General features: G+C 41.4%; 1 protein-coding gene across 2 annotated transcripts in view; it reads right to left on the reverse strand.

The window, feature by feature from the left end:
* CCDC88C (coiled-coil domain containing 88C) overlaps nt 1-12135 on the reverse strand; it is a 102233-nt gene that overhangs the window by 60414 nt on the left and 29684 nt on the right. For both annotated transcript variants that reach the window (XM_056345935.1, XM_056345936.1), the window contains exon 4: nt 998-1067. In XM_056345935.1, the coding sequence (XP_056201910.1) occupies nt 998-1067 (70 nt within the window). The remainder of the gene's footprint in view (nt 1-997; nt 1068-12135) is intronic.

Raw genomic sequence — 12135 nt, forward strand, 5'->3', positions numbered from 1 at the left:
TATCTTTATCAATGATCTGGGTGAGGGAATTGAGTGCACCCTCAGTGAGTTTGCAGACGACACCAAGTTCATCTTGGTGGAGGGCAGGACGGCTCTTCAGAGGGATCTGGACAGGCGGGACCCATGGGATGAGGCCAGTTGTATGAGGTTCCACAAGGCTCCATGCCGGGTCCTGCACATGGGTCACACCAGCCCCACACAGCGCTACAGGCTGGGGGCAGAGTGGCTGGAGAGCTGCTGGTGGGAAAGGGCCTGGGGGTGCTGGTCAACAGCCAGCTGAATACAAGCCAGCAGTGTGCCCAGGCGGCCAAGAGGGCCAACAGCATCCTGGCTTGTATCAGACACAGTGTGGCCAGCAGGACTAGGACAGTGATTGTCCCCCTGTACATGGCACTGGTGAGGCTGCATATCTCAAATCCTGTGTCCAGGTTTGGCCCCTCACCGCAGGACAGACCCTGAGGTGCTGGAGCGTGTCCAGGGAAGGGCAATGAGGCTGGTGAAGGGTCTGGAGCACAAGTCCCATGAGGAGCAGCTGAGGGAACTGGGGCTGTTTAGCCTGGAGAAAAGGAGACTCGGGGGAGACCTTATCACTCTCTACAACTACTTGAAAGGAGGCTGTAGCAAGGTGCGGGTCAGTCTCTTCTTCTCAGTAACAAGCAATACGACAAGAGGAAATGGCCTCAAGGGAGGTTTAGATTGGATATTAGGAAAACTTTCTTTACCAAATGGGTTCTCAACCATTTCCCTGGGCAGCCTGTTCCAATGCCTGAGTCAAGATCCCTGGAGGTGTTTAATAGATGTGTAGATGTGGCACTTAAGGATATGGTTTAGCAGTGGACTGGGCAGTGCTAGGTTAACAGTTGGACTTGATGATCTTAAAGGTCTTTTCAAACCTAAACAGTTCTATGATTCTATTCTAATTTAACACAAGAAAACAAATACAATTTTTATTTAACATTTCAGATGAGGGGGGTGAAGAACCCAATAAACTACTCACCAGAAAGAGGATCTTTGCCAATCATTAAAACATTTGGTAAATTCATTACAATCAGCTGCTGAAGGACCTCCTAAACAAAAGAGAAGAACAGGCAAAGCTCAGTATGAAGGAATCCAAATCAATCACACCACAAAGAATACAGAACACCATCGATTACAAAGCTTTTAAAATACTGGCAGGTCAGAGGTCACAAGAGGAAGCCCCACTTGACAGAGAAATCAGTATTTGAAGACAGCATCAAGTTGCACAGCTAACATACCCTAATTGCGTCCTTTAACAATGGCTAATATAGAACTTAAAAGGTCCCATGGCACTAATCAGGATAAATGCACAGCCATGCCAGGCACACCAATCAGTCATGCCGTTACCCCAGGCATGACCTGTATTCATTTGATGTTCAACATACAGCTGCTGTCACATTTCAGGGCATATAAATGCAGCTGGTTCAAAGGTACCTAAGCCATTCTGTTAAGTTTGAGTAATTCAAATAATTGGTCAAATTATTTCATGGGTCTGAGATTTTAATGATGGGCTGGGGAAATGGGTGTGGGAGAAAGCTATTGAACAGGCATCTAGCACTGCTCAGAGAAACTGGATTTAAAATTCTAGATTTGTGTTGTTTTTAATGGGGACTAAAACAGATTTAAGTATGTCATGAACCTCACTTAAAGGTCATTTTATTTTGGGGAAGGTGAGAGAAAGGAGGTACGCTGCTTGGTCAGATTCAACATCTGAATGTCAGCTGCCTGAAGCTACTCCAAAATGACAGAATGGCCTTAAAGGAAAGGCTACAAGCCCTGGTGCAGGCAAAATCCTTGATGGTGGACAAATAAATGTATTACGATGGGGACTCTGCATTGTAATACAATCAGCCAGCAGTAAAATACAAAGCATGGGAGTGGAGTTGTTAGCTTCAACTTGCAGTTACCAGCATCCACTTGTGATGATCCGAAGAAAACATTTCTCAGGCAAGTATTTATTTCACATAAAAAGCGTGGGAAGAGAATGGTTGTGTGATTAACACACTGTGCTGGGATTCAGGAAACAAAGGTTCGCACACACAACTCCACCAAATGTTTGGCAAGTGCCTTTTCCCTGCTTGTTTCAACTTCCCAACCTACCTCTAGGCCACTGGGAGGGCACACGCATTGATACTTGCAGAGCATTCAGAGCCAGGGGGAAAAGTACTGCAGCAGAGCACAGAAACACATTTCCTGAAACAATCACCCATTCACCCAAACACTTCCCCTCTGAGTTATCCCATTGTTATTTCTTCGCTTTCAAAGTTACCACAGGAGGAAAATTAAGCCTAATTGAAAGAGGAAATATTTCTGTGAGCCTGCAGTATTTCATAAGTAATCAAGAGTGGATATTGTAACAAAAAAAGTTTTGGAGGTAACACATTTCATTATTTTTTCCTCTGATCCACACCCAAAACATACATGGAAGTATCTCCGCGTCACAGCTAATGGGGTTTTTAGTGCTGTTAAGAAGACAGCTCTACAGACCTTTATGCAACGTATGTTTGGCTAATGTGGACCAAGCATTCACCGAGTCATTAGCCAAATGCATTTTATAGTTTGAGCACTGGAGACACATTAAACTGTTTCTTTGCATCTGTTACCAAAACAGGTGCAAAACCTATTGGATTTAACAGCACATGGCTGGACTGCAGTATCTGCTATGACAACACAGCTTGGCACTGAGGTTTTAAACAGAAAAATCAGAATTCGCATATACCAAAGTATTGAGCTTTAACCAGCAATTTCCATGGGAAAAAAGAAAAAAGAATTGTGCTTCCAGTCACCCAGCGTGTGGAGCGGCACTGAGGCAGGAATGCATAAGGAATTTGCGTTGTCTTTGTGTAATCATCAGATCGCTAGCTATTTAACTGGCAGACACAAAAGATATTACAGCTAACCTTTATGCTGTTAACATTCCCATGAGCTCCTTCTGTAAAATTGAGTATACCATCCAACATAACCATGACTGAATGCTCTCATAACTGTTTGAACTTAGTATTTTCTGGCAAGAACCAGACAGTCATCAAACACTAGCAGAAAAGCCCCAAGTCTGCAAAGAGCAATTTCTTAATTCAGATTGAAAGATTCAAATTGTTGCAAGAGTTGATATTCTGACCCATTTATTTTTAAAAGAAATTATTTAAACAGATTATTATCTATATTGTTCCAAATGCCTTCACCTTCAGATTACTGCTTGTGATGATAATACCTAGCTATCATGCAGTGGATCTCACTGGTAGATCTCAACACTTTATAGAGGAAAGTCAATGTCATTGCCCTCCTTTTCCACGATACAGAAAGTGAATTAAAGAAACAAAGTTACTTCTGTTTCATAAACTATCCTCTGTTAACAGGGATGTATCAATTAACCATCCACACACAGCTACAACGCATTTCATCTCACAGTTAACTGAAAGCTCTTACACTGACACTGATGAATGTAGCTCAGATTTTGTTTGGACTAAACACAAAGTTACTAAGGCTCAGCTGACAGGAGGGGATTGCCTCAGTAGCTGGGATAATGTGACCATGTCTTGGGTCCATTGCTAAAAATCTCACATCTGGAAACAGAACCAAATTCCTCTCCCCTAACAGCAAATCCAGAATTCTTCAACTACTGTCACTTATCAATAATTTGTTTTCCTTTCCTTACCTGAAGCAAAAATAACACAGGTTGACAAGTGAAATGCTGTGCCTCAGTTGAGCCTCTCTGGTTCCCTCACCATCTTACCATCCCACCCTGACGACCCCACAAAGAGAAATTCGGGCTTCAGGCAGGGAGCTGTGTTGCTACAGCCTGTGAACCAGCACCGAGGACCAAAGGCTCCAAAGACCCAACTGTCCCCCAGGATAAGCTACACTGGATGGTGGGTTGGACCTGGACACGCTGCTGAAGCCCAGCCAGCAAAAGAGACTGTAGATAAAATGCAACATTCCCCCACAAGGGCAGCAATTGTATTATATAATAAGGATGGTGTTATGCTTGAAATCAAACACAGCTGCAAGACCCTGCAGCAGAGGCAGAATTAGCATGTATGTGTCCTTCTGCCACAGGCGACCAGCATGGCTAGGGGCAGCACACCCAGCCAGGAGCTGCTGGAGAGCAAAGCAGGGTTTTCAAACACTTTAAATAGCCCACAAAACCCCTCAGTACTCCAGAAAGCAACTGTACAAGAAAAAAAAACCCCAGTTCTTCCTGTGAAAAACCTTTTAATCATTTTTACAGCACAACTAAACCTTGGTTAAAACAGTAAAAGCTACAGCAACAACATATGGTAACAACTTCCCCGATTATTAGAACAATTAGAGTCTGAGCTGCCAGCTTTACACCTACACCATTAACTAACTTGGAGGCCAGCTACTGCAGGAATCATTTCCCTCAGACCACCGTTTGCCCTTTTTGTTTTGTCATTGCTAATGAGATTGCCATTAAAAAATAATGTTGGTATCGGAAGTGTTATTTAAGGAATCCAATTCAGAATAAATCCCCATCAGGCATCTGTGCAGCATCTGTAGGTGCCTGAAATGCCCCTCTGCCAAAGGCCATGATATTTTAAGCTTGAAGAGATTTGTCCAAAACCTCAGCTCTTTTTACAGCAGCGATGATTGCAAGAAGGGATGATGCTTCTAGCTGGCAGGTCAACACCCAACACCATTGTAAAATATAAAGATCAACAGTCAAGTCTTACACTACTTGAGCCAGACCCCCAAACTGAGTCAAAAAAGCCCAAAAAAGGTTTCTGCATGCAGAGTTACATGACCCTGTACTGATTGAGAGGGCTTTAAGTGAAGGTCAAACTGGGTGTTCAGTCCTTGATCTTGTCTTTGATCAGTCCTTGCCCAAAGCATGAAGCAGGCTGAGACAATCAGCTGATCTGAGCAACAAGAAGGATACTGCCTAAGCCAGAGGTAAATTTTGCTGAAAGCAGCTAGGCACTCTAGGACTGGTACCCCAAGGATTCAAAAACATTACTAAAGTTACCTAGAAATCACGAGATTAAACATAAATAAATAAATACTGTGCTCTCATTAGCAGCCTTCTGGCATCTAAGCCCTGGCTGCACACTTACTTCACATTTACAAGCTGTTTGCAATTACTTTGTTAAGAAAGGAGCTTAAAAAAAAATAGAGCTGAAAATTCCCCCGTATTGATTCTAGCAGTCGACGGCTTCAAGAAAAAAAAAAAAAAAAGAAAAAAAAAACAACCACACACAAAACCAAAACACACCACACAAAAAGACCCTCACCAAGACAAGTACAAGACCCAGGATAAAATTCTAAGCAGTGAGTTAAGTGCTTAGGCGTATTAAGAGCATGAACAAACATAATTGTTCCATCTAAATTTCCTAACCTGCTTCTGGAATGCTGAGGCACATTTTACCTACTCTTTTTATCCTTCCAAGATCACACACCCCGGATGTTTGCTCTCTGCCTCAGATCATCAGAAAAGATGCAGCAGCAGCTCCCACACTCAAGTCACCATGGTCATATATTAACGTTTTATTTACCTGTAACAGGGTAAGTGGGCCCCTTGTAATTTTGTAGGAACAAAGTCTTCTTGGTCCATACTACACTTCAATACACATTTACTTCTTAAAAATACATGTGCAACAGCATGGAATAAAATGGTCTTAAGGTATTATTCTTGGCTGTATTTTTTAAGTGCCAATGTAAGCAAGCCAACAGCTCTTGCAAACAATGCATTGCTAGGAAAGGAGTAGGTAAAATTGTCCTTTCCATGGCTGAGAGACCAGACAAACACAAACTACATAAAAACTTTCCCCTGCACTGCAGTACAGCACAGCATTAATGTACGGTAACTACTAGCTTCTCATGCAGAATCAAATTAACCTCTGCCTGAATCCTAAACAAGAAGCAAGTGCTAAATAAATTATGTAAGAACAGCGGCAGTCTACCGGCCATTGTAATTCAATGCTCAAGCCAAGCAATTCCATTTAAGTATATTGCTTGGCTATAAAATGTTAATTGCCCAGCTGACTGGAAGCCAAATGGTGCTCTCCTACTTAAAATGCCCACGAGGAAAAACCATCACCAGCTTTATTTATACCAGCAAGAGCAAACACTACCCTAGCCAGGGAATCTGGCTTACATTTCAGCTGGAACTCAGGCCAATGAAGCAGGAAAGTTCAGCAGAGTCCTACCTGTTCAGCAAAGCCAACATCTTTCTCCGATAACCTCAGTATGGATATGATCTCGCTAACATCCTTGGAGTAGGAAACAACTGGAGGAGGACACATTACACTTGGATAAGGTCTCAGCAGGAGTCAGCAGCCATCTGCACCAGCTCAGAGCCTCCCAGCACCAGCATGAGGTGGCAGCTTTGCCTCTACACATCTTAAGGTACTTTTGGATGCTACCACAAAGACAGGCTGGGAGCTGCGTTTCTCAGGCAAGCTGTACTCCAAGTCCAAGGGACAACTGAACTCAAGCCTTTCTGGAATCAGAATTTTAAAAAAGAGTGAACACTCACTGATGGACAAGTTCTAACATCAAAACATTTTAAACAAATTGAGTCACAAAAGTTGTTTTTTAAGTACGGGGTTTCAAAGCTTCCAGTTTATTTTCAATATAATAATGAAAACAAGTTATTCTGCAGCCTACAACAAGGAGGTTATGTTTTAAAAGAAAAAATATTTGTCTTCCAATATATATAATTTTTAAGGGATTTTTTTTTTTATTATTTCGCTATGAGGAATGGTGTGAGGGAAATTTATAGCAAGATTCTGTAAACTGTACAACAGGGTCCCACAAAAGATTAGACAAGATGAAACAAGTCGTTGCTGGGGAATGACAAGGAAGCGAAACACAAACAGGTCTTTTATTGAGAAGTTTTCCACGTACATCTTACCATGCGAGCATGCCTGATGACACTACACATGTGACTCAGCACTCACTGTTTCCCTGCCAACACATCATATACATGATAAAATTTGATTAAGAACTTTGCTCATCTCTGCAACAATTGTATTCGTTAAGTGACAGACTGAAGGATTAACTGTCTTTAAAGGGATTTTTTTTTTCTCCTGAAAACCAGCAAATTACAAAGCATGCTTCTGAAGACCCTTCAAGTGGAAACCCAAAGGCCACTAAAATAACTGTTGCCTCATCTGCTGAAAATAATCAGTTCTGACAACTGTAGACTGGAATCTCAGTGGGAGGGGATGTGAAGGAATCATACCTAGTCTTAGCCATGCTCAGCATGTGTGGGGTGCAGATATACATTCAGTATTTTTTTGTCATTTGGTGTAAATATACAGTATATAAGATCAGGTTTTGTTACAAAAAAATTACACATATGCAATTTGGATAGCACAAAGTATCATATAAAAAAACCCAACACCTAGAAAGGACTCTGGCACAACTATCCACCTAATTCATTGTTACAGCTCAGGTTTTGTTATTTGTATTAGAGTAGTGGAGAGGCCCCAGCCCAGAGCAAAGCCTCATCCACTGCAAGCTGTAAAGATACATAGTGAGACAAACCTGGAACAAAGAGCTTGTCATATATATGTAAGGCATAAATAGGCTGACAAAAAAATAGTAACAAGCAAAGGAAGGAAATGAAAGTAAGATTCCCTGGTTATAATGTGATCCATTGTACACACTCTTGCTGCTTTATGAACTGGTTAAATGAACTGCTCCAGGCTGGCACAGAACTAGATCACTCCAGACCATCAGAGGGCAAGGCAAGTCCTGATAAAAGTATTTGATTTAAGATCAATTCAAATTGTTTACAGTGCACATTGTTTACAAGGTGTAACAAAAATTCTATGTATATTTAAATAAAGGTATTTTTATATATGTAAAAGTATTTTAGGACACAGTTTTACTTCTAGCCCACTAGAATAAATAACAGAGAAACTTCACCCCCACACACCTCTGTTTCAGAGGAAATAGTTTTTTTTTAATCAAACTAAATTTAAAAAAATGTGCATTTACTTCTAAAGTATGAAGTGTTCAATAGCTATGTAACAGCAGATTTGCTACCCTAGTTTCACTGACTCCAAGATGAATCACTTATGCTAATACAACATACAGCTCTATTTGTGCCTGGTGGCAATAGTGATTTGACCCAGAGAGGAGAAAATCCAATTGTGGAGCACTGTGCTCTGCTTTTATTGCCAGCAGCACCTTTGACTAATTTACCTAGTTTGCTGAAAATAAAAAGCCTATTGATTTATCCTCAACTACTCTCTTCAAATCATGTGCAAGTGACTTCACATGTTTGTAACAGTATCCAGACAAATTACTCACGACTTCTATTTTATTTCACATTAGATTTGTCCTGGGGTGGTTTATGCAGTAACAGGGAATATGAAATGTGCTGTGTTAAAGGCCTGTCACTTTACATTACAAATATAACCAGCTAAAATGCAATCCATCTGTTGAACACGCTTCCAGCTAATCTATGGTGGTCTCCAAGGGCCGTAATAATTTAGCCTAACACACATTAAAAAGAAACCCCACAGGCCATCAGAACAGACTTGAAGCACTTCTGAATTCTCTAAAACTCAGCACCAAGCACACTCACTTGTTTTTAAAGGAAGTCAGTCTTCCCATACACAGTTTAAGCATATTTTGCTGGGATAATAAAGACAAAAGTTTTCATATCAAACTAAAACTGCACAAGTATATTTCAGCTTTTAACACTGAAGCCTGACCACAATACATTAGCCATGCAGAACTCCAAAGAACAAACTGCTCCCCCGCCCATGTTCAAAAAAATTTAAATGAGAAAATTTACAATATTAAAATACCACTCACCATCAAGAAAAACACCAATACAATAAAAGCACTTCTAGAAAAATTACACGTAAGGTGTTTTCTACTATTTCCCTTTGTACAAGTATCTCTAAGACTTGTGGGTTTTATATATATATATACACACACCCTAAATGGGCAAATGATACTAGTTCACATAAAATACATTTAATTCATTAATACAGTTTCTATACTGCCATGAAAGAGTGCAAAATGATTAACCCAAGGCAAGCATATGGCAAGTCGTGGGGCTTAAAGGTTCAGAGCTACAGATCTGCATTGTAACTTCAACACTGCAATATAAGTCCCAGGCTCTAAAAAAATACCAAGAACTCCAAAGAAGCAGCCACCCACTGGGGTGACAATCATAATGCAATGTCTGAAAAAAGAGCAGCCAAAAGTACAGGAATAACAAAGGAGTTAAGAGACAGGAAGATGTAGGAATATTAGTTACACATCACAGCAATATTGCTTTCCTAAAGATGAAAAATGAGCAGAAGCTGCTTCTGTAGTATACTTCTCTAGTGTCAGTATCAAGTAATCTACTAGTGTAAATGTCACTTGAAAGAAAGATGCATCTGGGGGAAAACTCTGTAAAACAAACTGTTAATCCCAGAAGAGGAATGTGTGACAAGAACCATTTTGAGATTCTCTAGTACAAATATTGAAAAGTCAAACCAAAGCCAATTGTTTAAATAAGAAAACAAATCTGTGAAACTAGAAAGAAATTAATGAAGCAGGGAGGGGACACACGAGAATGGGATACTTTCAGGATTTCTAATGAATTCCTTGTTATGAACAATATTTTAGTAGCAAACAGAAGGCGTAACAGATGCAACCGAGCTCAATGTGAGTGTATGAATCAATTTTCATCAGTGACTAAGGGTAATATTAAGCAAAACAAACATCCAGGTTGATTGTTACTAAGCTGATACTCTTACATCCTGTTCGAAGCAGAACTTGCTAGTAATTTTCAGTCTACCCCTCAGTCCCCAAAACCAACAAGCCGCTTTACCCTGCCATCCTTATTAACACTGGGTAACGTCGTACTGTCTCAGTAACCCACTCGATTGCTGTGGGGTCAGATCAGAGAAAAGTATTCCTCATTGTTAGCAAAAGGTGCCATGCCTCGCCTCCACTACATCCAAACATCCTCAGAGCTGCTCCAATATGAAGTAGTTAAATGCTGAGAAACAAGCACAAACATGCTCAGTTTTTCCAGGATCACACTCCCTGAATAAACAAGTTTTAATTCATGTTACGTTTGAGAAACTTTTATGGATGGTACTGGAGAATGCACAAAACACCACCGAGAAACTGAGGAACAGTATACACATGAACAGCATTGAGGCAGTGATGACCAACAGAGATTTTACAGGATAACACACTTATGTATTGGTTAACTCACTTTGAAACGCATGAAAAAACTCTGCCTGAAACTCAAGAAAAAATGGTAATCCCAAGACAATTTTTTCCTCCCAGTGAAGAAAAGGGTTGTGACAGTGCTTAAGGAATACCAGAGAACTGAGCAACTGGTCTGTTAGCACTTGGTCCTGCTCTCTCACCCAACCCTCTACCATGTACATATATGTGAAGAAAAAAAAATTAAACATCAATTAAGTTTAAACTGATTAATTTCCAGAATCTTATTTAAAGATTTTTAACCATGAGTTTTCAACAAACAAACTTTCTCATGCTTGGGCAGCTTATGGGCCACCTAGTATTGAACAAGAAATTAACATTTCATTAAGAGTGCAGTCACTACGTCATCAGTTTATTATCTAACTTCAACAGAGGACAGCAGCATGGGCAAGAAAAAGGTCTTGCAGCATTTGCAGACAACCGTGCAAAAATCCATGCTGGATTTACCAGGAAAGCTTTCAGCTGGTCTGAAGGGAAGACAGAAAGAGTAGAAGAACAAGCTATTCTACCCTGCAAGGATGCCTGACCAGACAGTAAGATGCTATGGGACAAATGAGGTGGCTGGGGAAGTATAGGGAGGGAAAGGTGGTATTGACAGTATCTGTAGGTTAAAATAAAAACAAAGGAGCTCACACATGCTACCCATCTGATTACATTAGCTGCTTTCTCATTCATCTCCTGCAACAACCTGACCTATCACAGAGCTCTCTTGCAGACAAACCCCTGTTACCAACCAGCTGAGACCTCAAGTACCAGTAATGCAGAGAGTCCTCAGTTCAGGCACACCCCTGTTAAACACTCCCAGGAAACTTTAAGGGGTATCATTGCATGATAAATGTTATGAGTTTTCCAATTATTCTGAAGCAGAATTTATATGCAACATCATTATCAATATAATCTAATGTACCCAATACCAACACATTCAAGGAACACCCAGACAGTCCCTCCCTACCCAGAAGATTTGCCACTGTAGTAACAGTCTGCAAACTTTTTCTTAAGGTGGGTAGAGGAAGAAGCTTCAAGTCAGATGGGATGGTTCTTCCACACACAAATGTACAGTGGTGTTTCTCTCTGTAGCAAGCAGATTGCCCCAGGCAGGTAACACCCAAGGGATTTCAAAGACCATCAATGCTTCCTGCAGTGTACAGTGGAGAAGCCGCAGTAAATTTCATGTGGCTTCCCCAAAGTAACCTAAGCACCCTAGTGAAAGAAAACAGTCCCAGCATTTAGTGTCAATCACCAGTTTTACCTTTAGCACTGTGCTGTAGTTGGGGGTGAGGTGGGGGGTGTAGGACAACACCTCACAGAAATTAACAGTGGTAAAAACTAATGGTGAATAAAGTGGGAAGGGGCAGCAAGAGGAAACGGGGGTCATGCCCTCAAAATAGCCTCTAGGCCTCTCATTGTTCCCTTTCTGGATTTCCTACACTCATTTGTTTTCAAAAGCAAACAATCTATCTATCTGCAGTTACTGGGTCCCCCTTGGAGGGGGGAACAGTTACCTACAGGGAGGAGACACAGACATTTGCAGTTAACACTTGGCTATTCAGAGTTTACTGCCAATAATTTGCACCTCAGCAGAGCAGGCACTTACCAGGTCAGGCTGCCAGAACAGCCTCCCTGGTTTTCCCAATTTGCTGCCACTGAGCAGTTGACAAAGGAGCCTCCTCCTTGGTTCCACCCCAAGACGACCTTTCCCTGGTATCTGATCACTTTATGAACGGCCAGCCTGGAGCTACCATAACCAAACAGGGTGGTGCTTCACCACACTTAGTCCTCAGCACCGACTCAAGACAAGAGTCCAAGAGGGTACCTGGGACAGCCCCAGTACATCCTCAGTCCCAGGGCACCGGGGCTCAGGTCCCAATCTGTGCCATCCCCATCTCAGCCAAGTTCACTTGCTGCCCCTGC

This window comes from Falco biarmicus, chromosome 7, assembly GCF_023638135.1.
Source record: "Falco biarmicus isolate bFalBia1 chromosome 7, bFalBia1.pri, whole genome shotgun sequence".
In the NCBI taxonomy this organism is placed as follows: Eukaryota; Metazoa; Chordata; class Aves; order Falconiformes; family Falconidae; genus Falco; species Falco biarmicus.